This window comes from Entelurus aequoreus, linkage group LG02 (genome assembly GCF_033978785.1).
Source record: "Entelurus aequoreus isolate RoL-2023_Sb linkage group LG02, RoL_Eaeq_v1.1, whole genome shotgun sequence".
Taxonomy (NCBI): domain Eukaryota; kingdom Metazoa; phylum Chordata; class Actinopteri; order Syngnathiformes; family Syngnathidae; genus Entelurus; species Entelurus aequoreus.
The window spans coordinates 62,604,365-62,631,757 of record NC_084732.1 but is presented as its reverse complement, the minus strand read 5'-3'; the positions used below and the strand labels follow the sequence as shown (position 1 = coordinate 62,631,757).

General features: G+C 40.1%; 1 protein-coding gene across 1 annotated transcript in view; it reads right to left on the bottom strand.

The window, feature by feature from the left end:
- Positions 1-16,429, bottom strand: part of tp53bp1 (tumor protein p53 binding protein, 1) — a 116,421-nt gene extending 99,992 nt beyond the window's left edge. The window contains 2 exon segments of the mRNA XM_062030482.1: positions 474-680; positions 16,363-16,429. Of these exon segments, the coding sequence (XP_061886466.1) occupies positions 474-680; positions 16,363-16,404 (249 nt within the window). The 5' untranslated portion in view covers positions 16,405-16,429.
- Between the last annotated feature and the right edge of the window lie 10,964 nt (positions 16,430-27,393).

The following is a 27,393-nucleotide window of genomic DNA, read 5'->3' as shown; positions in this document are numbered from 1 at the left end:
TCATTGGCCATTCTCCAATTGTCTCTGGACAAAGTCACAAATAAACATGCAAGGAGTAGATAGTTCCGGTTATGATGACAGTCTTAAGGGCGAAGCTGGGTGTCGGTATTCCACTGAATGTAAAGTAAAGAGGATTTTTATCAATTGGTTAACCTTTCCTAATTACGCTCTGGCTTTTTTTGGTCTTTTAGCCGCGTTTTTGCTGTTAATGTTTTATTTTGTTTTGCTGCAAATGCCCCCCGTGCCGCACTTTGACAACCATGTCTGTAGATGTATTTTATGTGTAATTTAATTAATGTATGTGTAATTTATGTTAAACCAGCAGGAGCTAACAAGACGATCTTGTGGCTTAACATCGATGACTTTCAGTTACTCATGTCAGGAGACTTCAAATAGCTGATCAATGGCTGTGAACAGAGTAAGCTAAAGCGTAACATTTCCACATGTTTTGTTTTTACAGCAGCACAGCTTACCAGGACCGGGCTACAGGCACTGGGCTGCAGACTGGACAGGCGTCGAGCCAGCACCGCTCTGTAGCTGCTCTCCGGGTCGTCTTCCAGAGCGACGCTGTCCGGTTGAGAATCCTCCACGATCAAACAAGGGGTCTCCGGCTGAGGCAGGCTGGATTCCAGGTCACTTCCGCCGGGATCCATGAGGTCGGGCCGCGAACAGGAGGGCGACTGACGAAACACAAAATAACATAATGTGAACGATTTTTTAAACTGAAGGCGCAGTTTTAAAATGGCCGGTTGACTGAGCTAACGTGTCGCCTCGTTAATTTGCGTCTTATTTCCTCTGCCATTGTCCATTTTGTGTGAGACAACAAAACACACCCACCTCCTCCCTGCGCTGTGCAGCGCGGCAAATACAGCAGGGAGGAACCTTATTGGTCAGTTGGTTTATGTGACGTCACTTAGGGACAACTTTTCGTGTTGGTTTTATGTTTACTGAACATTTGTTGTAACTTATCGTTTATGTGGTGTGTGTTGGGGTCTTTTTGTGATCACTTCTATTTTGTTGAATGTTTTGTTCTATGTTTACTACATGTACCTTCGTATTTTATCGATTCATATGTATTAAGTGTTTAAAATGTAACTAAATGCAATTAACACTGTGGCATATATTTTTGTAAGTAGACATCTCTCGAACAACAAATTATTAAAGGCCTACTGAAATGATTTTTTTTAAATTTAAACGGGGATAGCAGATCCATTATATGTGTCATACTTGATCATTTCGCGATATTGCCATATTTTTGCTGAAAGGATTTAGTAGAGAACATTGACGATAAAGTTCGCAACTTTTGGTCGCTGATAAAAAAAGCCTTGCCTGTACCGGAAGTAGCGTGACGTCGCAGGTTGAAAGGCTCCTCACATTTCCCCATTGTTTACAATGCAGCGAGAGCGATTCGGACCGAGAAAGCGACGATTACCCCATTAATTTGAGCGAGGATGAAAGATTTGTGAATGAGGAACGTGAGAGTGAAGGACTAGAGTGCAGTACAGGACGTATCTTTTTTCGCTCTGACCATAACTTAGGTTCAAGGGCTCATTGGATTCCACACTTTCCACTTTTTCTATTGTGGATCACGGATTTGTATTTTAAACCACCTCGGATACTATATACTCTTGAAAATGAGAGTCGAGAACGCGAAATGGACATTCACAGTGACTTTTATTTCCACGACAATACATCGGCGAAGCACTTTAGCTACGGAGCTAACGTGATAGCATCGGGCTTAACTGCAGATATAAACACAAGAAATAAACCCCTGACTGGAAGGATAGACAGAAAATCAACAATACTATTAAACCGTGGACCTGTAACTACACGGTTAATGCTTTCCAGCCTGGCGAAGCTTAACAATGCTGTTGCTAACAACGCCATTGAAGCTAACTTAGCTATGGGACCTCACAGAGCTATGCTAAAAACATTAGCTATCCACCTACGCCAGCCAGCCCTCATCTGCTCATCAACACACGTGCTCACCTGCGTTCCAGCGATCGACGGAGCGATGAAGGACTTCACCCGATCATCGATGCGGTTGGCGGCTAGCATCGGATAGCGCGTCTGCTATCCAAGTCAAAGTCCTCCTGGTTGTGTTGCTGCAGCCAGCCGCTAATACACCGATCCCACCTACAGCTTTCTTCTTTGCAGTCTTCATTGTTCATTAAACAAATTGCAAAAGATTCACCAACACAGATGTCCAGAATACTGTGGAATTTTGCGATGAAAACAAGAGCTTTTTGTAGTGGATACAATGGTGTCCGAATACTTCCGTTTCAACGATTGACATCACGCGCATACGTCATCATACATAGACGTTTTCAGCCGGAAGTTTCCCGGGAAATTTAAAATTGCACTTTATAAGTTAACCCGGCCGTATTGGCATGTGTTGCAATGTTAAGATTTCATCATTGATATATAAACTATCAGACTGCGTGGTCGGTAGTAGTGGGTTTCAGTAGGCCTTTAATAGTAGACTCTAACAAGCAACCTCTGCCTCCAAATTTCAGATAATGTGAGACTAAATCATGAAAGCTTACAATGCAGCCTGCATAGTAGGGTTGGGCGATACTGCACTTTATGGTATTGATGCCCAGTGTTGGGACTAACGCATTACAAAGTAACTCAGTTACCGTTACTACATGATGCGTTACTGTGTTATTTTACGTTATTTTTTATGTAGTATCGGCTAGAAACAGAAGATCTGAGTGTGTTTTATTGCAGCGCTGCGGTGTCTTCCTTCTGTGTTACAAGGAAAAGAAGAGGCGTGCAGAGAAGGGGGGGGGGGGGGCATCCCAGACCGTAGTTGAGGGGCGCAGGGGAGACGTTCCTCCAGGGCCTATGTACTTCGGGGCTAACAACCTTCACTTTACCCGGAAGTGGGTCGTTACAGCTGAAGGTGAATGACGAGGCCGGCGGTTTGTTGCAACTTTGTGACTTTATTGGACGCAGCCATCCACCAAGCTAGAGCACTTGCACGCACTCACTGTCGCCGGTGTTGTGCCGGATAATGCACCCCTACGGCGGGGGGGTGGGGGGGGGCTGGGGGGCAATATCCGGCACAACACCGGTCCCTCATCTCTCTCACCCACTCACTCACTGACGTCACTCACCTCACATGCTGTCATATCTTAAAGGGCCACACACACACACATCGCTACTCTCATAACAACTAAAAAGACATCATGGCGACAGGCAAAGCCAGAAGTCGAGTTTCTTCAAATGGAGACATTCTCAATACTTTTCTTTTGTCGAGCACAAAGAAAATAAAATTTTAGTTAAATGTAAGTTGTGTCTTGGATCAAAGATCCTATCTACTTAAAGTTAAAGTGCCATTATGTTGCAGCTATTTAAAATAGTTTTGTCAATTTGTTCTGGCCTGATATAGATTGGCCCTTTGAAACATATCTTTGTCTTTGTGTATTGTATGTAGACCACATTGCTTTCTGAGTTCAGTGATGTAAATGCATGTCAAGTTGATCAACAGATTGTATTATTCTCCAGTGCAATAACAGTACTGAAATGAAGGCTAAAAGGGCATTAAAGGCCTACTAAAACCCACTACTACCGACCACGCAGTCTGATCGGTGTATTAGCAGCGGACTACAGCAACACAATCAGGAGGTTGTGTTGTGTTTGAGCTGGATACAAGACGCACTACCGTGAGTACAGCTTTGGCTTCCAAACATTTGATCGCTTGCCCGTACGTGCGTGTCGCTATGTGCATGTCACGTACGTAACTTTGGGGAAATATATGTTTCTTGCCGACTCTGATGGCGGCCGGGGTGTCGTCGAAAGCTACAACGCCCGCCGCCGCCGCTCCGTAGTTAGCTTCAATTGTTAAGTTTCGCCAAGCTGGAAATTATTAACCGTGTTCATGGTTTAATAGTATTGTTGATCTGCTGTCTATCCTTCCAGTCAGGGTTTTTTTCAATTTTGTTTCTATCTGCATTTGAGCCTGATGCTATCACGTTAGCTACATAGCTAAGTTAGTTAGCTTCAATTGTTAAGCTTCGCCAAGCCGGAAATTATTAACCGTGTATTTACATGTTCATGGTTTAATAGTATTGTTGATCTTCTGTCTATCCTTCCAGTCAGGTTTTTTTTATAATTTTGTTCCTATCTGCATTTGAGCCCGATGCTATCACGTTAGCTCCGTAGCTAAAGTGCGTCAACGATGTATTGTCGTGGAGATGAAAGTCACTGTGAATGTCCATTTCGCGTTCTCGACTCTCATTTTCAAGAGTATATAGTATCCGAGGTGGTTTAAAATACAAATCCGTGATCCACAATAGAAAAAGGAGAGTGTGTGGAATCCAATAAGCCAGCTTGTACCTAAGTTACGGTCAGAGCGAAAAAAGATACACCCTGCACTGCCTCTCTAGTCCTTCACTCTAACGTTCCTCATCCACGAATCTTTCGTCCTCGCTCAAATTAATGGGGTAATCGTCGCTTTCTCGGTCCGAATCTCTCTCGCTCCATTGTAAACAACGGGGAATTGTGAGGAATCCTTCCTCCTGTGACGTCACGCTACTTCCGGTATAGGCAAGCCTTTTTTTTTATCAGCGACCAAAAGTTGCGAACTTTATCGTTGTTGTTCTATACTAAATCCTTTCAGCAAAAATATGGCAATATCGTGAAATGATCAAGTATGACAAATAGAATGGATCTGCTATCCCCGTTTAAATAAAAAAAATTCATTTCAGCAGGCCTTTAATGGGAGCCTTAAAAAAAAAAGGGAAAAAAAAGAAGTTTTCACAGTAACGCATTACTTTTTGGTGTAAGTAACTGAGGTAGTAACTAGTTACTTTTACAATAAAGTAACTAGTAACTGTAACTAGTTACTGGTTTTCAGTAACTAACCCAACACTGTTGATACCAAGTTAATACAGGGTCAGTACTTGTCGATACTGATACTATTTACTTCCTCTGAGGTCAGAGGCCACTGATCATCTCTATTCTGGTTCATGACATACACACATGTAAACACACACACACACACATATATGTATATATTAGGGCTGTCAATATTAACGGTTTAACTCATGCGATTAATCACAAAAAATGTTGCATTAATCATGAACACACTTAGATTAATCATGCAATTTATTTTGACCGTACAAGCTCTTTTACCTTAACCACTATACGGTCAGTGATCAGATCAATGCATATGTCAGAACAAAAATTAGTGAGAAAGGAGACTCCGACCGGTGTGCTTGCTGGAAAATTTCACTCCAAAATACAGCCTGAACGAACTTTAGATAAAACTGTCACCAAATTGTGTGCAAAGAAAAGTCAACTAAAACAATAAAAACATTCCTGAATGACATTCTGACAATAAATATTGAATTTGTGTTCAAAGATTGAGGTATTTTCTTAAGCAACATATATATATATATATATATATATATATATATATATATATATATATATATATATATATATATATATATAATTTTCTACTGCAGTCGGAATGAAACAGGAGGGGATAGAAAGAAGAAAAGACAAACACAGATGGGGGAAATTGCAGGGGCAAGAGGGGGATAAGACAGAAAGACAACAACAAAAACAACAACAACGAAAACAGACCAACATCAGCAGATACAATATGTACAAATATCATACGAAAAATGATAGCGAAGAACCAGTTAGTGAAGTACATAATAATAACACAGAAATGACAATGACCATTATTGCACTACAAATGGAGCAATACAAATACCAATAGAAATAACACTATTGATAATGATAATTACCTCAATTATTAACAATACTGTTGTTTCAAATGCAACAATAAACCTATGTAATGATAACTTGAACTAAAAAGGCAACATATACTGTAAATGGAGGGAAAGAAATACAAACAAATTATATTAACCTTGTAAATTAGTGATATCCTGAGTGATATCCATCCTGCAATGGCGCCCCATAATACACCTGCTGTGAACCTGTTTTTATGTTTTTATATTTTATTTATTTATTTTTTATCGTGTTCTGTTTGTGTTGTGTTGTGTTTGCTCGGTTCTCGTATTATCTTTTAACCTGCCCATTGTACAGCACTTTGGCTACCCCTGTGGTAAATTTTAAATGTGCTTTATAAATAAAGTTGATTTGATTTAAATTGTTTTAGCAAAAATAGGTCAAGCATTATCAGTGTGCCTTGTTTGACCCAGTTACCGCAAAGGGGGAACAACGTTGATACATGTTTGATGAAACGTAGTAAAATGGATGAGGTGAAGTAAGCATATGTGCTTGTATATGTACAGTATGTGTATATGTATGTTTTTACAGTGAATGTGCACGTGGATGTGTGCCGTGTGTGTGTATGTATGTACTGTATTTGTGTATGTATGTGCGTAAGTACCTATGTGTGTGCGTATGTATGAATAATTGTGTGTATGTGCGTATGTATGTTTGCAAATAGAACTAGATGTTTCAATCCCTTTGGTAAGTAGGAACAATCTTTATGGTAGCAGTCGGTGTGGAGTGGTGAAAGGGAGGGTAAGTATGTCATTGGGGTCATCAGGTGGGCACCCTGCTTAATCGACGTTTCGTTGATTCAAGCCCACGACGTCTCCAGAGGGCTCAACGATGTACCCAGTGTCCGAGGTACACCCCCCTCCATGCCATACCCTCCATATCCTGTTGGACTCTGCATGGCAGGGACGTCCTTTTCCCTGAGTCAGGCTTAAACCTGACCGCATACCAATGTCTCTATTTTACTGCCCAGTTGGGGTCCTTACGCTTAATCCAGAGCCAGTTGCTGCTTTTTTCGGCAGCACTTGACATGGATTTGATAGCCTGTTGGAGGGAGCGACCCTTACGGGCCCTACAGTATATTTGTGTCCCAGTATGTGCGGGAGCCAAAGTACGGCCCCAGCCACGCAAAGAGACCAACCCAAAACAGCAGGTGCGGTGCCCAGGGAACAAGGAACCACGCAGGCAGGCCGGCCGGCCAGCAACAGGACCCCCAGAACTGGGCCCACCGAGCCGCCTGACAGGCCAGCGGTAGGTCGGAAGCAGACGTGCCCGGCAGAGGGCAAGGCACGGGAGAAGCAAGGGACAGCCAGCGAGAGACCATATCATCAGAGACCAAAGATGGGACGCCCCCACCCAGAGGGGCCCAGAGACTCCCCGCAGACTCCACTTTCTATCTCTTGTCCCTTTTGTCGCCGCAGGGGGACTGGAGCCTATCCCAGTTGCACTAAAGCGGAAGGCAGGGTACACCTTGGACAAGTTGCCACGAGCACTAACCACTGTTCCACCGTGATCCCCCTATATAAACATATATATAGCTATATACAGTTCCTCCAAAGACATGCACCTGGGGATATGTTGATTAGCAACACTTAATTGGCCCTAGTGTGTGAATGTGAGTGTGAATGTTGTCTGTCAATCTGTACCCTGCCTTCCGCCCAAGTGCAGCTGGGATAGGCTCCCCGAAAGGTACAATCAGTAGAAAATGGATGGATATATATATATATATATATATATATATATATATATATATATATATATATATATATATATATATATATATATATATATATATATATATATATATATATATATATATATACATATATATAGGGTATATATACAGTATATATAGGGCAGCACGGTGGCACAGTATATATATACTTTTATAAAGGATTTCATTCATTAAAGTGATAATTGGGTGTAATTGCAATTGGAATGTTAGTAATATAACCATTCAAGAAAATGCCTTCAAAAACATGCAAGCTATGTACATACAGAAGACAGAAGAGCTGCTGTCACATGATCACTCCAGCATTAATAAAACCAATCTACTGTAAACTGAATGTATTTGCAAAAGCTTTCAACGTGAGGTTGTACAGAAATAGCTCAATACACAAATTAGACATTTGGGTCCTTATTATCACTGAAGAAGTGGCTATTCTCTCTTGGTTCTGTTATTTAGTACAACAAATACACAAGACACAAACAAGCAAATAGACAGGATGTCTGCTCCCAGTCTTGAAGATGAATAGTCATGCAAATATCTCTATTTTTTTTTTGACAGCCGCAGTTTCCATGGAGATACTACATATTCTGTGACACCACAGCCTATGCGAATCAGATTAGAGCGACTGTTAGGGGAGAAAATCCACAGAGGACGTGTTTCTGAGTATACCTTGGTATAGCACGGTGCTTCCCAAAGAGCGCGTGTCTAATCTGATCTGCGTGTGCGGTTGTAAAATACACAGATTATTTATGTAGTCGAATATTTCATGTACATTTTGACAAATACATGATGTGACTGTTGGCAATGCTTTGTGTTTGCAGCCATCTTGATTCACAGGTGGGCTTTAATGATTTTTAATGCGTCCATCCAAATCCAGTCAGGATCATGATTTTATAAATAGTACCTCTTTCCTATAATGTCATTTTTGCTGTAAATTACACAATATGGAAACCAGGCCATGACAGCTAAAGCAACTGAGACTGTAAGAAAATATGGCACTCCAATGAAGCAATGGATGTCTTTATACATATATCTCAGTGGCCTAGTGGTTAGAGTGTCCGCCCTGAGATCGGTAGGTTGGAGTTCAAATCCCAGCCGAGTCATACCAAAGACTATAAAAATGGGACCCATAACCTCCCTGCTTGGCACTCAGCAACAAAGGGTTGGAGTTGGGGGTTAAATCACCAAAATGATTCCCGGGCGCGGCGCCGCTGCTGCCCACTGCTCCCCAAGGGGATGGGACAAATGCAGAGGACACATTTCACCACATCTAGTGTGTCTGTGACAATCATTGGTACTTTAATCTTTAATCTTAATATATATATACATACACACACACACCTATATATACATATATATATATATATATATATATATATATATATATATATATATATATATATATATATATATATATATATATATATATATATATATATATATATATATATATATATATAACAATTTGCACCTTGACTGTGCAGCTCCCGGAATAAATACTGTAAGTTTAACTTTTTTAGAGGCCTGACTTATAACAACTTTGCAATCACTGTGGACACTGTGGGCCTTTTGTTTGTTTTGCTGCTCTAAGCCCTGACCACCACTTTATATTTGTGCACATAATAGGAAGCAATGTTTGAGTGTTGCAATTCACACACTGGCTAACAGTGGTCACATAATTTCCCACATGGACGGTCGTGACTATTTTTTTGTTTCGTTCTGTACCGGGCGTTCTTTCTCTTTTTTTTTGTCTGAGGGGCCAAGCTACTTGTAACACATTTTGATTATGTTTAACCCATACTTGCCAACCCTCACGATTTTTCCGGGAGAATCCCGAATTTCAGTGCCCCTCCCGAAAATCTCCCGGGACAACCATTATCCCAATTTTCACCCGGACAACAATATTGAGGGCGTGCCATGATGACACTGCCCTTAGCGTCCGTCTACAAGCTGTCGTCGTGTCCACTTTTTCTCGATACTAACAGCGTGCCGACCCAGTCACATGTTGTATGCAGCTTTTACAGACACACGTAAGTGACTGCAAGACATACTTGATCAACAGCCATACAGGTCACACTGAGGGTAGACGTATAAACAACTTTAACACTGTTACAAATATGCGCCACACTGTGAACCCACACCAAACAAGAATGACAAATACATTTCGGGAGAACATCCGCACCGTAACACAACATAAACACAACAGAACAAATACCCAGAATTCTTTGCAGCCCTAACTCTTCCGGGCTACAATATACACCCCCGCTACCACCAAACCCCGCCGCCCCCAAACCCGCCCACCTCAACCCCCCCCCCCCCCACCCCCCCACCCCCCCCATTGCGATTCTTGATAAATCCACCCATACCCGAAATACGCTATCCAAAGCAGCAGCGGTTGTGTGCGGTTATGCAAACCAAGTAGGACTTTCGGATCCCTGGAGATTCAGGAACCTGCATGGGAAGGCATTTTCATTTTCTCGCATGTTCATAATTCGTTTTCCCGTATTGATTCATTTTTAATAGATAACAATCTCTTACATTGTGTTAATGCATGCGACTACCACCCGATAGCCTTCTCCGACCACGCGGCAATCTCAGTCGACATTACATTTCCGCAAGGTGTAACCGGCCGCACAATGTGCAGGTTCAGCTCTCACTTGCTTTCAGATATTAAGTTAAAAGATTTTGCTGAAGCAGAAATGTGTGCCTATATTGAGTTTAATGACACCCCTGACATTGGGAATAGCACTTTGTGGGAAGCACTTAAGGCTACTATCCAAGGACAGGTGATATCCTATATTTCCAGGGTGAGGAGAACTGAGGGGGCTAGGCTGAGGGAAATTGCTAAAGAACACCTTGACCTCGACAGTGTATACGCCGTTTGTCCATCTCCAACCGTGTATAAGAAAAGTATTTTGTTACATTCGGAACATGACCTGCTTATGATGCACATAGTAGAGAGACAACTGCGACAATCCAAACAATGCTTCTTTGAACATGGAGACAAGGCCGGCCGACTTCTAGCTCAACGGGCCCGGGCTGCTAGCGCATCGCGGTCGATTCCCAAAATTAGACTACCCGATGGTAGTTATACTTCCGATCCAGTGGACATTAATAGGTGTTTTTCCGAATTTCACACTAAATTGTACACTTCTGAGTGCTCCCCTGTCTCCACGATTTTCCCCAACCCCCTCGATTCATTAACATATCCTTGCATTAATGTAAATATTGCCAGGGAACTGGGTAGACCCGTCTCCTCGTCGGAGATACAGGAGGCAATTCGATCTATGCAAAATGCATGACCCCACTATTTTTTATGTTAGGCCGGTCTGATGTGAGAATGAGATCTATGGTTGATTGGGTGGAATCACACACCCTTGTGGGTAGTGTTATTAGCTGGGAGAGACCGTGCAGATTACAAAGCTTGCTGTAAGATTTGAAGACAGGCGTTGAATATCTGTGTGCAGATCTCCAGTTATAATTTTATATTTTATATAATTGTCTACCTAAGCTAAGCACTCGAGAGCACCATAGAAATCACTCTGATTAGGGGGTCCCTATTAGCGTTTTTGAATTTGAATTCCGCCCACACAGATTCAAGGGCATATTTGCCCTTGAAATTTCACCCCGAAGATCGGGGTGAAGTCCTCCGTCGTGCCGCCGTCCACTGGAACGCAGGTGAGCTCGGGTGGTGATGAGCATGTGAGGGCTGGCGGAGGTGGAGAGCTAATGTTTTTAGCATAGCTCCGACGAGGTCCCGCAGCTAAGCTGGCTTCCTCTGCATCGTTAGCAACGGCCATGGGTGTTGGTACGGCACTGCTAGACTTTGCCAGGCGAGACAACATTAACCGGGTGGTTACTGGTCCAGGGTTTAGTTCAGTGTCTCCTGAGAGCAGAAGTAATAGGAAAATCGTTGATCTTCGGTCTATCCTTCCAGTCAGGGGCATGTTTCTTCTGTTCCGATCCGCTGTGAGGCCCGAGTGAATCACATTACCTCTGAAACCTGGGTGCTTCACCGATGATTTACCGAGAAGGTAGAAATCACAGTGATCGTCCTTTTCCCGATCTCGACTCTCATTTTCCAGAGGGCATTGGATCTGTGGTGGTTTAAAATACAAATCCGTGATCCACAATAGAAAGAGGAGAAAGTGTGGGCTCATCCGAGCCTTTGTTTGGATTCCAGAGCAGGAGCGAAAAAGAATGTGTCTGCTCATCTCGGCGACCGGAAACAACTCGGTGATTTGCTCTCAGCTACCCTTATGTTTATTGGAGACCTCTCTGAACCCAGTTGTTAAAAATACCTTTAAAATTTGGACTCAATTTAGGAAACATCACGGCTTCCACATGGCTTCCAGTGGTGCTCCAATTTTTAACAATCCTGCCTGCTCTGATTCCGCGTTTCACGCTTGGTCGACTAACGGCCTTAAAATTCTCAATGACCTGTATCACGATGGAGTGTTCTCTTCCTTTGCATCTCTGTCAACAAGATACAATCTGCCTAATACTCATTTCTTTCGATACCTCCAAACAAGGCATTTTATTATAAAATAATTTCTTCATTTTCGCAATCGCCCCCTAGAAGCAGAAATCGATCGGTTTCTCTCCTTTGACTCTGACCAACAACGGTTGTTATCTGTTATATACTGTATAATGAAATCGACCTTCTGAATCCACTTGACATTGCACTTGCCAGAGAATCCTGGGAGCATGACCTTGGGGCACCTATACCTGACAGGCGGTGGAGAGAGGCTGTGAGGCTGGTACATTCATTGTCTGTTAGTGCTAAGCATGGCCTACTACAGTGTAAGGTACTACATACAGCACATTTCACCAATGCTAGACTGGCTAAAATATACCCCAACCATAGCGACGCTTGTAACCGCTGTAGACAATCCCCAGCTGACCATTTGCATATGTTCTAGACGTGCCCAAAACTCTCAAGTTTTTGATCTTCTATTTTTGACACTGTCGGGCAAGCTCTCGATAGGACAATAACAAGCAGCCCGCTGACTGCTCTTTTTTGCAACCGCTCGCCATGTCATTGCGTTAACGACTCTGCTGACTAGGCGTAAAATTATTTTTAAATTGAAGCTTGCGTCTCCGCCGAGCCATTACAGTTGGATACAAGATGTCTTGCGATGTCTACAATTAGAGAAGCTTCGGTTCTCGCAGAAATAATCTGTGTCATCTTTCCATAAAACTTGGGGCCCACTCTTAGACCTTATTAGGGACAAGCTTGACATCACCCCAAGCGATTCGAGTAACACAACTTAGACAGAGCTGACCGCTGAAGCGACCATCCCCAGTACACCTGACCCCCATTCTTTGTGTTTATTTACTTTTACTTTATATTTTATTGTTTATCTTATATATTATTTATTTATTTACTTTACCTTATCTATTAATTTTTTTATCTTTAATATATTTCATTAGATTGAATCTATGTTTGCATATAGTCATGTGGGTCTATATCTGTTATGGGCACTAGGGGACAATTACCTTGGGAACTGAGTGGGTGGGTACTGTAAGGGTTGAGTTTATTATGTTACATATTGTAAAATGTGCAGATGCCTCAACTTGTTGTTGCCATGATTCACTATGCTGTACTGTCTGCAAAATTCAATACAAATATTTGAAAAAAATAAAAATAAACCTGTTATAACAATCACACAGCATCATTTCGTAGGCCCCAACTCAAGAACTCTACAGAGCTGAGTAAATACATATGGACTCTTAAAGACAATAAAATTCATCACACCATTATTTGGCGAATTGTCGCATTTAGCTCACCATACAACAGTGCAGCTAAAAGATGCAACCTTTGCCTGAAATAAAAGTTTTTTATTATATACCACCCCAGCATGTCCACTTTAAACAAACGCAACAAACCGGTCTCATCATGCCGACACAGAAACAAGGCGCTATTGTGCAACAATGGCCACACCCCCATGTAATGTACCCTATATTAATATGTAACAGCCACAGAGACTTCAATAAAATCCCCTGACGAGCAGGGAAACCTGCGAAACAGGCTTGTAGGGATGATATAGCCGCTGTGTTTTTTCTGACCTAACGTATATTCCGCTCGACCCCGGTATTGAGCACTGTATAACGGATAAACCACAGTGGTAGAAAATAGATGGATCGATATATACATATATTAGGGGTGTCTCAATATTGATATTGGATATCGGTCCGATATTAGCAAAAAAAAACAAAAAATAATCTAAAATATCCGATATGGGCTTTGATACTAGCAGTTCTGCAGCGTGTTTACTTGTGCAAAAGTGGAGAGACAGTTAACATCTACATGTCCTCCAATAAGCACACAAGTTGGTGTTTCAGTGAATTAATCTACAAAACCTCAACATTGTAGACTATAGGCTACTATAGGAGCTAGCAGCTACTCAACAGCTAAGCACACAAGCTTGACATAATAATTGTCCAAATTGAACAATATTGCAGTCTAAAACAGTACATTTGTCAACATAAACAAGTTTTAAAGGATTATAGTTGCATATTACTTACAGATACAAAGTCTCCAAGGCAGAAATATATTAGAAAACATCCACTAACATATTTGGATCATTCAACTTGCCCGTGATGTAATGAATTATTATGACCACCACTCTATTTCAAAAGCATACATTTATCATGTTAGTGTTTTTCATTCCTACCATTGTTCTCGAAGTAAATTCTCTTGATTGAGCCTAATAATAAAAGTGTGTACTTTTATGTCTTAAGGTTGCTGTTTTTCATACTTACCATTGTTCTCTGCTTGACTAATTTCATTTGATCAAACATTTTCTAATATTACACACAACAAAGTAATAAAGGTATTTCCTATAATTCCTACTGATATTGTATCGGATTATTATCGGTATCGACCAACGCTCAAGGCTCCAATATCGGTATGATATCGGTAGTGAAAAAGTTGTACTGGGACGCCCCCTATACATATATAGCCGGATTCGCATACACGCATTCTCGGGACGCAGTTCTAAGAACTACCACACTCGAGTTTAGTTATAGGAACTACTTAAGACCCTCACCCAACCACTGCAAAACAACCAACAACCCGCCCGCGAAAAGAGAACAGAAAAACAACACAAGCAAGAATGGAGACCTCGGAGGCTACTGTGTTCATGGTCGTCTGCTTGCAAAGAATAATAACAATGGGTGCTAAAATTCGGCATCTAATAACGTTAACGGAAGAGCACACCGAGGGAGTAAGGGCCCAAGGGATCCAGCGACAGGCGATATTCCTTCGTTTCATGGAAGACGAAAGGATAGCAACGCCCCGCAGATGAAGAAGGCGACAAGTAAGACACTTGTTATTAGGGCTGCAACTAACAACTAATTTGATAATCGATTAATCTGTCGATTATTACTTCGATTAATCAATTAATAATCAGATAAAAGAGACAAACTACATTTCTATCCTTTCCAGTATTTTATCGAAAAAAACAGTATACTGGCACCATACTTATTTTGATTATTGTTTCTCAGCTGTTTGTAAATGTTGCAGTTTATAAATAAAGGGTTTATTAAATTTTTTTTTTTTTAAAGTAGCCTCACATAGCACAGATCCAACGAATCGATGATAAATTAATCGTCAACTATTTTTATAATCGATTTAGTTGTTGCAGCCCTACTTGTTATTATTAAATACCCGTATGTGCTGATTGTAGAGGCCTACACATCCTATAAGTAAACATGGCGGGTCTGTGTTGTGGCTCGCCTACGTATTTTAGTTCCTATGGGACTCAGTTTAGACCCTGCCTCAGAGTAAGAGCTAAAATGGTTATAGGATCTGAGGGCCGTAGTCCCGAGTTCCCGTATGTCGGAACACAACAAAAAACGTCCTGGGGACTAAAAAGGTTATAGGAACTCCAAAAACTCCTTACAGTCGGAAAACAACTTTTGTTACCCGCGTGGTTCAGTCCCTGCTTTCTGGATTGCTGGCATGACAGATGAGCGTCCTAGCTACTGAGCTAAAAGCCCAAACTATCAACCAGATATCCAGCATTGCTCTTGAGCTTGTCATGGAGTGAGGTTTACCAATGTAGACATGGCCCAGTCACACAGGCTGAGTTACATGACATAACTGTATTATAAAAGTATTTTCTGTTGTTTTTTAGCATTAAAAATCACTAAAGTTGCACAGACACCTAATATGAAGCTTCTGGGTATCAAGCGTGTACGGAAAGCTGAAGAGGCTGAGGGCGTGGATTACTGGCTGGTCTGCTTGTTACGATGTGTCCAAAATAATGTTAGCAGACATTTTTATAAATTAATTAATAGTTTGTACATGGTAGAATCTACAGCCTTAATGTTCTTAATGCAAGTATGACATCATTATTCTTGCTAATAGGTCTATAGATAAAAAATTGTGGTGTGGCTGTTTCAAGATGCACAATAAGGAGGCACTTGAACAAAAATGGGCTGCATGGTTGAGTGGCCAAAAAGTTAAATTTTGGTGTCATCACTCCAAATTACTTTGTTCCAGAAGTTTTGAGGCTTGTCTCTGTGCTGTTTGGCGTAATGTAAACGGGATACTTTTTGACATTTGCGCAGAAATGGCTTTCTTCTGGCGACTCGACCATCCAGCACATTTTTCTTCAAGTGCCTCCTTATTGTGCATCTTGAAACAGCCACACCACAATTTTTCAGAGAGTCCTGTATTTCAGCTGAAGTTATTTATTTGCATCTCGAACAATTTTCCTGGCAGTTGTGGCTGAAATCTTTGCTGGTCTACCTGAATCCCTCATTTTCCACTTCTTAATCAGCGTCTGAACACTGCTGATTGGCATTCTCAATTCCTTGCATATCTTTGTATACCCCTTTCCTGTTTTATGCAATTCAATTACCTTTTCTCGCAGATCCTTTGACAATTCTTTTGCCTTCCCCATGACTCAGAATCCAGAAACATCTGTGCAGCACTGGATGAAAGATGCAATGGTCTGTCAGAAGCCCACAAACTCACTGATCTTTTATACACACACATTAATTACAAACAAACAGGTCACAGGTGAGGATTTGAACCTTAAATAGCCATTCAAACCTGTTTGTGTTAACTTTTGAAGGGAAGTGAATTACATTTATATAGCGCTTTTTCTCAAGTGACTCAAAGCGCTTTACATTGCGAAACCCAATATCTAAGTTACATTTAAACCAGTGTGGGTGGCACTGGGAGCAGGTGGGTGAAGTGTCTTGCCCAAGGACACGACGGCAGTGACTAGGATGGCGGAAGCGGGGATCGAACCTGCAACCCTCAAGTTGCTGGCACGGCCGCTCTACCAACCGAGCTATACCGCCCCATGTTAACAGATTGTGCATGTTAACAGATCAAAGTCACTGGGGTATATAAACTTTTGATCAGGGTCATTTGGGTACTTTCTTTTGTCATTTTGATTTAAAAAGAGTAAACACAGTTGTTTGCCAATAAATAGCTTTACACAACCTTTAAGCATGAGTGGAAGAAAGGTTTTTGTGTTATCATTCATATTCTCTGAAGAATGGCCAAGAAATCATAAATTCTCCCAGGGTATGTAAACTTATGAGCACAACTGTATATATCAATCAATCAATCAATCAATGTTTATTTATATAGCCCTAAATCACAAGTGTCTCAAAGGGCTGTACAAGCCACAACGACATCCTCGGTACAGAGCCCACATACGGGCAAGGAAAACTCACCCCAGTGGGACGTCAATGTGAATGACTATGAGAAACCTTGGAGAGGACCGCATATGTGGGTGGGTACCCCCCCCCCCCCCCCCCCCCTCTAGGGGAGACCGAAAGCAATGGATGTCGAGTGGGTCTGACATAATATTGTGAAAGTCCAACACATCAGCGAAAGTCCAGTCCATAGTGGGGCCAGCAGGAACCATCCCGAGCGGAGACGGGTCAGCAGCGTAGAGATGTCCCCATCCGATGGACAGGCTAGCGGTCCACCCCGGGTTGGGAGCAGAGTAGAAAAGAAAAGAAAAGAAACGGCAGATCAACTGGTCTAAAAAGGGAGTCTATTTAAAGGCTAGAGTATACAAATGAGTTTTAAGATGAGACTTAAATGCTTCTACTGAGGTAGCATCTCTAACTTTTACCGGGAGGGCATTCCATAGTATTGGAGCCCGAATAGAAAACGCTCTATAGCCCGCAGACTTTTTTTGGGCTCTGGGAATCACTAATAAGCCGGAGTTCTTTGAACGCAGATTTCTTGCCGGGACATATGGTACAATACAATCGGCAAGATAGGCAGGAGCTTGACCGTGTAGTATTTTATACGTAAGTAGTAAAACCTTAAAGTCGCATCTTAGGTGCACAGGAAGCCAGTGCAAGTGAGCCAGTATAGGCGTAATATGATCAAACTTTCTTGTTTTTGTCAAAAGTCTAGCAGCCGCATTTTGTACCATCTGTAATCTTTTAATGCTAGACATAGGGAGGCCCGAAAATAAAACGTTACAGTAATCGAGACGAGATGTAACGAACGCATGGATAATGATCTCAGCATCGCTTGTAGACAAAATGGAACGAATTTTAGCGATATTACAGAGATGAAAGAAAGCCGTTTTAGTAACACTCTTAATGTGTGACTCAAACGAGAGAGTTGGGTCGAAGATAATACCCAGATTCTTTACAGAGTCGCCTTGTTTAATTGTTTGGTTGTCAAATGTTAAGGTGGTATTATTAAATAGATGTCGGTGTTGAGCAGGACCGATAATCAGCATTTCCGTTTTCTTAGCGTGGAGTTGCAAAAAGTTAGCGGACATCCATTGTTTAATTTCATTAAGACACGCCTCCAGCTGACTACAATCCGGCGTGTTGGTCAGCTTTAGGGGCATGTAAAGTTGGGTGTCATCAGCATAACAGTGAAAGCTAACACCGTATTTGCGTATGATGTCACCTAGCGGCAGCATGTAAATACTAAAGAGTGCAGGGCCAAGAACCGAACCCTGGGGAACTCCGCACGTTACCTTAACATAGTCAGAGGTCACATTGTTATGGGAGACACACTGCATCCTGTCAGTAAGATAAGAGTTAAACCAAGACAAGGCTAAGTCTGTCATCCCAATACGCGTTTTGATACACTCTAATAAAATATTATGATCAACAGTATCGAAAGCGGCGCTAAGATCAAGAAGCAGCAACATAGATGAAGCATCAGAATCCATCGTTAGCAATAGATCATTAGTCATTTTTGCGAGGGCTGTCTCCGTAGATTGATTTGCCCTGAAACCGGATTGAAAAGGTATATATATATATATATATATATATATATATATATATATATATATATATATATATATATATATATGTGTGTGTGTATGAAAGACTTAATATGTATATATATATTTAAAAAAAAACAGACACCATCTTTGTAGTCATTTTTCTCCTGCGTGGACTTCCGTCTTCCTTTACAATGAGTGAAGCTGCACCTTGTGTCCGCAATTGTAAATCATTTAGTTTTTAAGTTTTGTTTCTTGTAGAATCTATATAAAGTAATATACATTAGCCTATTGTTAAAATAATGAAAAAAACATCATTAAATATATTTGTTTTATTGTATTGTTACATTAATAGCTGTTGTATTATTATAGGATGGCTAGTTAAACATTTCATAGGATTTTCAGAGGGAGGAAAAACCAAGACAATTAATATAAAATGTAAAATGAATAAATACATAAAAAGAAAAAGAAAAAAAATGGTTAAAAGCCATCGTCCCGGGGAGCATTTCATTTTGTCCCGTGCATTTTTTTTACCGTCCCCGGGACGACGAGACCGCTTTAATCTCAAGCTCTGGAAGTCACATTTGATTGTTTGCATTATTTGTTTCAGCATTGCACTTTGAAGATGGTCCCTCAGCTCTTTGACAGCTTTGGCTCTTTTTCAGATCAGCAGACGGACTCTTAACTCTTTCTTATTTACAGTATATATAAACGTTTCTCATTTCTGTTCAGGATTCCATATATATATTGAATTTCCTTAACGGCTTGCCATAATATATATACATATATATATATATATATATATATATATATATATATATATATATATATATATATATATATATATATATATATATATATAAATATATATATATATATATATATATATATATATATATATATATATATATATATATATATATATATATATATATATATATATATATATATATATATATATATATAAATATACTATATATAAGCCAAATTATCCCGATCCAGATATTACTTTAATTCAAGTAATTAAGTAATATTTCCAGGGCTTGAATTTACAACCATTTTAGTCACATATGCGCCCAAAATGTAATCTGTGCAACTTCAAAATATTTGAGAACAAACAATTATTGTATTGTGAGCGAAAGTGGTGGCATTAGCCTCTATGTTGTGAATTAATAACATAGAGGCTAATGCCATGACTTTCATTGTGTGTCAGTGTATCTTAAAGGATCATGCAAGTAATTGTTTCTTGTTGATGCTGTAAACAAAATGTCACTGTGCAAACCCATGTTTGTTGTTGTACTGAACACAGATTGAAAATAAACCCACTGAAATAATAATAATAACAATGAATAATTTCTGTCTATCTGTGTTGGCCCTGCGATGAGATGGCGACTTGTCCAGGGTGTACCCCGCCTTCCGCCCGATTGTAGCTGAGATAGGCTCCAGCGCCCCCCCGCGACCCCGAAGGGAATAAGCGGTAGAAAATGGATGGATAGATGGAATTTCTAAGTCTTTGTTAGCCGTTTGTGAAGTTTTGTGCTCGTGCGCTACGTTCGCTCGCATCCTGTGCATCTCCTGGGGGCTAAGCCCCCCTGTCCTTAAAAGCTAGTGACGCCCCTGGTCCAGATCGCCTCTTGTAGTTTTCCGACTCGCCACATTGGGAGAAGTAGGGGCGATCGTGAGCTAGCAAATGCATTTGCAACCATGTTTTATCAGCAAGGAAGCCAGCGTTTGAATGAACAAATGAATAAGAATGAATGAATTAATGAAAAGGGGTGGGGTGGTGTTTTTGCACAGGGCGCCATTTCAGCTGGAACCGCCACTGATGCTACTGATACATTTTACTTGGATTTGCTTCAAGCTTTGCCTTTAATTTGTTGCTCCTGATTATTATCACAATAAACCACAGGACAAATGTTTTAGGAAAACAAAACACATTTTATCAGCGAATATATTTTTGTGAGTATGAACCAACAATATGAGGCAAGCAGTACAGAAAATGTAATCAATCTCATCATGCTATTATTGATACAACATGGATCGATCGGCCCTATGGTAGATCTAGTACGTCACCAATGAAAGCATGAAAATGCTCCCTGATCAGTGACAATACAACACAGAACAGAGAGACTGGCAAATCTATTGTCATGTCTGCGGGCAGTGTGCCAAATAGGATGAAAAGCGCAGTCAAAAGCCAAACTGACCCAAGTGAGCTTCCTCTCCTCGACTCAACACACGCTGGAGCGTGAAATTAATCAGACCATGCACGTTTCCATGCAAACAAGGAATATGACGTTACCTTAGAAATTAATCTGTCGTGTTATCGCACGCAATGGAAAGACGCTGGGCGCATATCCGTGCCTCTGTAAAAGCACACAGTCAGGGTGTGGAGAGCACACGCAGTGCGCGTAAATGATCTTATGGCATTTTTTGGAATATTGATATGGCGTATCTGCTCATCACTAAATAACCCGGATGCACAAAATCCTTCTCAAGACACAACATAGACATCGGATGTACATATGAACGACTATCAAATGCTTTAATGTTTTAAGAGCAATGTAAATAAAATGCAAATGCAGCAAATGTTAGTTATTATTGAAGCATTATTAATTGGAGAAGAAGTAGACGCGTATCAGGAATATACTATGCATCTCATAACAAATTATTTCAAAGACATTTTCCGAATAATTGTATATTTTAAACACATTTTTGGGTATTTTACAATCTGGTGAAGTTTAATTATATTTCATATATTTTAGTCATTTTGAAATCATGTTTTTTAGTCTACTGTCAGGGGATTGCAGTTTACATAAACACCAGCAGAGGCCGCTAGTTACATTGACATCCACGTGTGTGTTGGGTTTGCTGACCAGCGTACGATAATTATCGTACTTGCAGATAATTATCCCCCTCTGAGCGATCAATAATTCTAAAAAAATACAATAATGTTGGATAGTTTTGTGTCCTTAAAAGCTGGTTATTGCAAGCAAACACGAAGACGAACACAGTTCACTGCGATTGATTGTACATCGTCTGACGTGCCTCTTTACAGCCAGGTGAAGGCGCTGTTCTGCCAGTGACAGCGTTCGTTTATTAAATGGCAATCAATGGTGATGTTTTAAATGTTTAACTGTATCAGATAGTTTGAAGAAAGGTAAAATGGGGTATTTTGGATTGTTTTTCTCAAAAAATGATATGATTTTGGTACAATAATTTGTCATTACCCACCTGGCAACGCTGGACAAGTTGTTGATCAAAACAAATGCAGTTCCCAAACTGACCAACAAGAAGCAGTAGATACGGTAAGTGAGACGTTGTGTTGGGTTTGCTGACTCACTCCTGAAACACCATGAGGTAGATGCACACACCTAAATAAACATTTGCAAATTTGCGAAGCATCTGGCAAGTGAAATGAGCCCTGCTTAACTAGGAGGAACTGCCCACTGCGGCCATTTATCTATTTAATTCATAAAACATCAACATGGATATGGAAAGAAAAATAAGACACACTCAAAAATGATTTTAAAAAAGAGTTTCTGTAGGAAAATAGTAAAAATAAAATTAGATACAATAAAGAATTATATGCTAAAGGTCAAGTTTTGAATTGTAATTATGTTAAAGCCACTGTGATAGATAGCAATCCAATCAGTAAACTAATGTCAAAGAAGGAACATCCACATGAATCACAGAAATTGATAATTGAAAATTGATAAAAGCGACAATATGGGGGGGAAAACACTAAAACCTAATAAACGGAAATTCCAGTATTTTTTAAAAAAAAGATTACTTTTGTCTATTCTGAATTATTGTATTTCAGTGGCTTATTAGGTTTCTTTCACAAACACACACATACACACACACACACACACACACACACACACACACACACACACACACACACACACACGCACGCACACACTTATATATAAAAGTTTGGACACACCTTCTCATTCAATGCATTGTCTTATATTTTCATGACTATTTACATTGTAGATTGTCACTGAAGGCATCCAAACTATGAATGAACACATGTGGAGTTATGTACTTAATAAAAAAAAGGTGAAATAATTAAAAGCATGTTTTATATTCTAGTTTCTTCAAAATAGCCACCATTTGCTCTGATTACTGCTTTGCACACTCTTGGTATTCTCTCGATGAGCTTCAAGAGGTAGTCACCTGAAATGGTTTTCACTTCACAGGTGTGCTTGAATTTTTAGTTGGCTGTTGTCTTAGTCGTGACATCAGAACGCAGCTGTGACGGGCAAAGTCCATGTAAAATGTATTTAACAACAAAAAATAGTGCAACAGGGAAAGCACAAAAAGGCAAAACAGTCACAGAAAGCACAGGGAAAGCTATGCAGAATAGAGGTAAAAAGCATAGGGAATGCAATGCAGCATGGAGGTACAAAGCAAAAAGTAAAAATTATCCAGCCCAGTCCAGAGGACAAGGCTGGCATATTAAGCAGCCTAATTGACAACCAGGGACAGGTGTGTCCTAATTGGGACAGGTAAGGGACAGGTAAGGGGGCTGTCACGCCAAATTTCTTCCCCCTACAAAACCCCCCCCCCCCCCCATTTACTTCCGTGGTCATGTTTCCTCTTACGTCATTGACAGCGATCGATAGCACTTCGGCTTTGACTGCCCGTCGCTGGAAGGATACTTCGTCTTTGACAGCTGCTGGAATCTGAAGAAATCGATTATTGTTTTTTCTTTTGTACAGGCGCGAAACAGGACAGTCGCGTGCCGGTTAAGGACCCCCGTTAACTTTGTGATTTTATTGGACGCAGCCCCGGAAGTAAATGGGGGAGGGGGAAGGTTTTTGTAGGGGGAAGAAATTTGGCGTGACAGGGCCAGTGCTCAGACTAAGAATGGTGGCAAAAGGATGAAAACAGGAAGTTGAAACAAAAATAGGAGCACTGGACTCCAATAACTTATATTCTCGAAGTTTGTAAACAATATATCACTATACCAATATTAACAATTTAACAATAACAAAAAGCCCAAAAAAGATATTTCTGAAAATAAACATAGAAGAGAACTGAAAGATATAAATCTCAGTACACTGGTATCGATCTGGTACTGATACTACCCCTTGTAACGATACTATCAATATTTAAATCAATTTGCTTACCCCATTGGCTATGTTGCCTTGCATCATTTAAGTTTTACAATTTTATTTTGTTATCAATTTTATTTATTTCAATGTGGCATGTGGAATGCATCATTTAAAGTGAAACAAATGGCGCTGTAATATCATTGTTGTGCAAAAGAAACCCCATGTCGTCCTGGATGGTGTGTTTCTGAAATGCATTTGTAATTAGGGTGGCAATTTAATGATACCATCGGCAACTGTTTTTCTGTCACAGAATGAACTTAAAGGCCTACTGAAACCCACTACTACCGACCACACAGTCTGATAGTTTATATATCAATGATGAAATCTTAACATTGCAACACATGCCAATACGGCCGGGTTAACTTATAAAGTGCAATTTTAAATTTCCCGGGAAACTTCCGGCTGAAAACGTCTAGGTATGATGACGTTTGCGCGTGACGTCAATGGTTGAAGCGGAAGTAATGGTACACCATTGTATCCCAATACAAACAGCTCTGTTTTCATCACAAAATTCCACAGTATTCTGGACATCTGTGTTGGTGAATCTTTTGCAATTTGTTTAATGAACAATGGAGACTGCAAAGAAGAAAGCTGTAGGTGGGATCGGTGTATTAGCGGCTGGCTGCAGCAACACAACCAGGAGGACTTTGAGTTGGATAGCAGACGCGCTATCCGACGCTAGCCGCCGACCGCATCGATGATCGGGTGAAGTCCTTCGTCGCGCCGTCTATCGCTGGAACGCAGGTGAGCACAGGTGTTGATGAGCAGATGAGGGCTGGCGTAGTTGGAGAGCTAATGTTTTTAGCATAGCTCTGTCGAGGTCCCGTAGCTAAGTTAACTTCAATGGCGTCGTTAGCAACAACATTGCTAGGCTTCGGCAGGCGGTACAGCATTAACCGTGTGGTTACAGGTCCAGAGTTTGGTAGTATTGTTTGAGTTTTGAGTTTGAGTTTGAGTTTGAGTTTATTTCGAACATGCAAGCATACAACATGATACATCACAATTTCCAGTTTCTCTTTTCAACATGTTCGAAAAGGAGTAGGAAGAAACAGAACTTATCTAATCCTACCCCTTTTCTTTTACATAACAGTTTCTAAAACTTTTGTTCACTTCCTGTTCTCAATTTATTCACAATATACTCCATAAGTAATCACAATAAAAATAAATAAATAAATAAATAATAATTGGTGAAGTAAGTTACATTTCATATGATGAGATAAGTAAGATTATTTTGAGAGTGAAAGAATGAATGAATTAAATAAATTCAGCATTCTTCTTCTTTGTACTTTGTAAACACTTTAAGTTTGAAGAGTTTCTTGAAGTGGATCATATTAGTACATTGTTTGATTGCTTTGCTTAATCCATTCCATAAATAAGGTCTTAAGTGTAGTACGCGCATACAAATGTTTTAAATTACATTTCTCTCTAAGATTATATTTATCCTCTTTTTTTGAGAAGAATTGTTGTATATTCTTGGGTAGCAGATTGTAGTTTGCTTTGTGTGTAATTTTAGCTGTTTGCAAATTCACTATGTCGTGGAATTTCAGTATCTTTGATTCAATAAATAAAGGATTTGTATGTTCTCTATATCCAACATTATGTATTATTCTAACTGATCTTTTTTGTAACACCGTTAATGAATGAAGTGTACTTTTGTAATTATTTCCCCATATTTCTACACAATAACTCAGATATGGTAACACTAGTGAGCAGTAGAGAATATGAAGTGATTTTTGGTCTAGAACATATTTTGCTTTATTCATTATTGGCGTGTTTCCTGCTACTTTACGTTGTATATTTTTTACGTGAGATTTCCAGTTCAATTTATCATCAATCATTATACCTAGAAATTTGGTTTCATTTACTCTTTCAATTTCTATTCCGTCTATTTGTATTTGTGTTTGACTTTCTCTTATACTGTTACCAAATAGCATTATTTTAGTCTTACTGAGATTCAACGATAGTCTGTTTTTGTCAAACCATCTTTTTAATTTGTTAATTTCTTCTGTTATTATTTGTATTATCTTCTGTGTGTTCTCTCCTGAACAAAACGCTGTTGTATCAGTTTAAGACTAACCCTCTGATACCATATCGTTCTAGTTTTTTGATTAAAATATTGTGATTAATTGTGTCAAATGCTTTAGTTAGATCCATAAAAACCACTGCCGCACAATTTTTACTATCTATTGCATTGGTAATTTCTTCTGTAATTTCAATTAAAGCCATTGAAGGTGAAATATTAGCTCTGTATCCATATTGGTTCTCTTCAAGTATTCTATTTTTATTTATGAAACTCTCTAATCTGTTATTGAACAGTTTTTCAATGATTTTAGAAAATTGTGGAAGTAAAGAAACAGGTCTATGATTTGTAAATTGATGTTTGTCTCCAGTGTTATAAATTGGTGCAACTTTAGCTATTTTCATTTTGTTTGGAAACGTACCTGTTTGAAATGATAGGTTACTAATATACATTAATGGTCCTGAGATCTCGTCAATAACCTTTTTTATCGTTTCCATATCAATTCTGTTACAATCAGTTGAAGTCTTAGATTTACATTTTTTCACGATTGTAACTATTTCCTCCTGTGTCACATTACTGAGGAACATGGAGTTGGGATTTCGCTCTATGGTATCATTATAGTCCTCAATTGAAACTGGGTCTGGAATCCTTTCTTCCAATTTTGGTCCAATATTTACAAAATAATTATTGAAGCAAAAGTTGTTGATCTTCTGTCTATCCTTCCAGTCAGGGGCTTATTTATTTTGTTTCTATCTGCATTTAAGCACGATGCTATCACGTTAGCTCCGTAGCTAAAGTGCTTCGCCGATGTATTGTCGTGGAGATAATAGTCACTGTGAATGTCCATTTCGCGTTCTCGACTCTCATTTTCAAGAGGATATAGTATCCGAGGTGGTTTAAAATACAAATCCGTGATCCACAATAGAAAAAGGAGAAAGTGTGGAATCCAATGAACCCTTGTACCTAAGTTACGGTCAGAGCGAAAAAAGATACGTCCTGCACTGCACTCTAGTCCTTCACTCTCACGTACCTCATCCACAAATCTTTCATCCTCGCTCAAATTAATGGGGTAATCGTCGCTTTCTCGGTCCGAATCGCTCTCGCTGCTGGTGTAAACAATGGGGAAATGTGAGGACCCCTTCAACCTGCGACGTCACGCTACTTCCGGTACAGGCAAGGCTTTTTTTATAAGCGACCAAAAGTTGCAAACTTTATCGTTGATGTTCTCTACTAAATCCTTTCAGCAAAAATATGGCAATATCGCGAAATGATCAAGTATGACACATAGAATGGATCTGCTATCCCCGTTTAAATAAGACATTTTCATTTCAGTAGGCCTTTAATGACATTACTGATTGAAGGCTTTTGTTGTGACCGCAAAGTGTGCTCACAGTCAGAAAGTGCAGGACTTGTTCGACAACCCCACGAACACCAGACGAATGTGGCAGGGCATACATGTCATCACGGACTTTAAAGCTACCCCCCGTCCCTGTGACAACAGCTTCAGCTTTCTGAACGACCTCAACAACCACT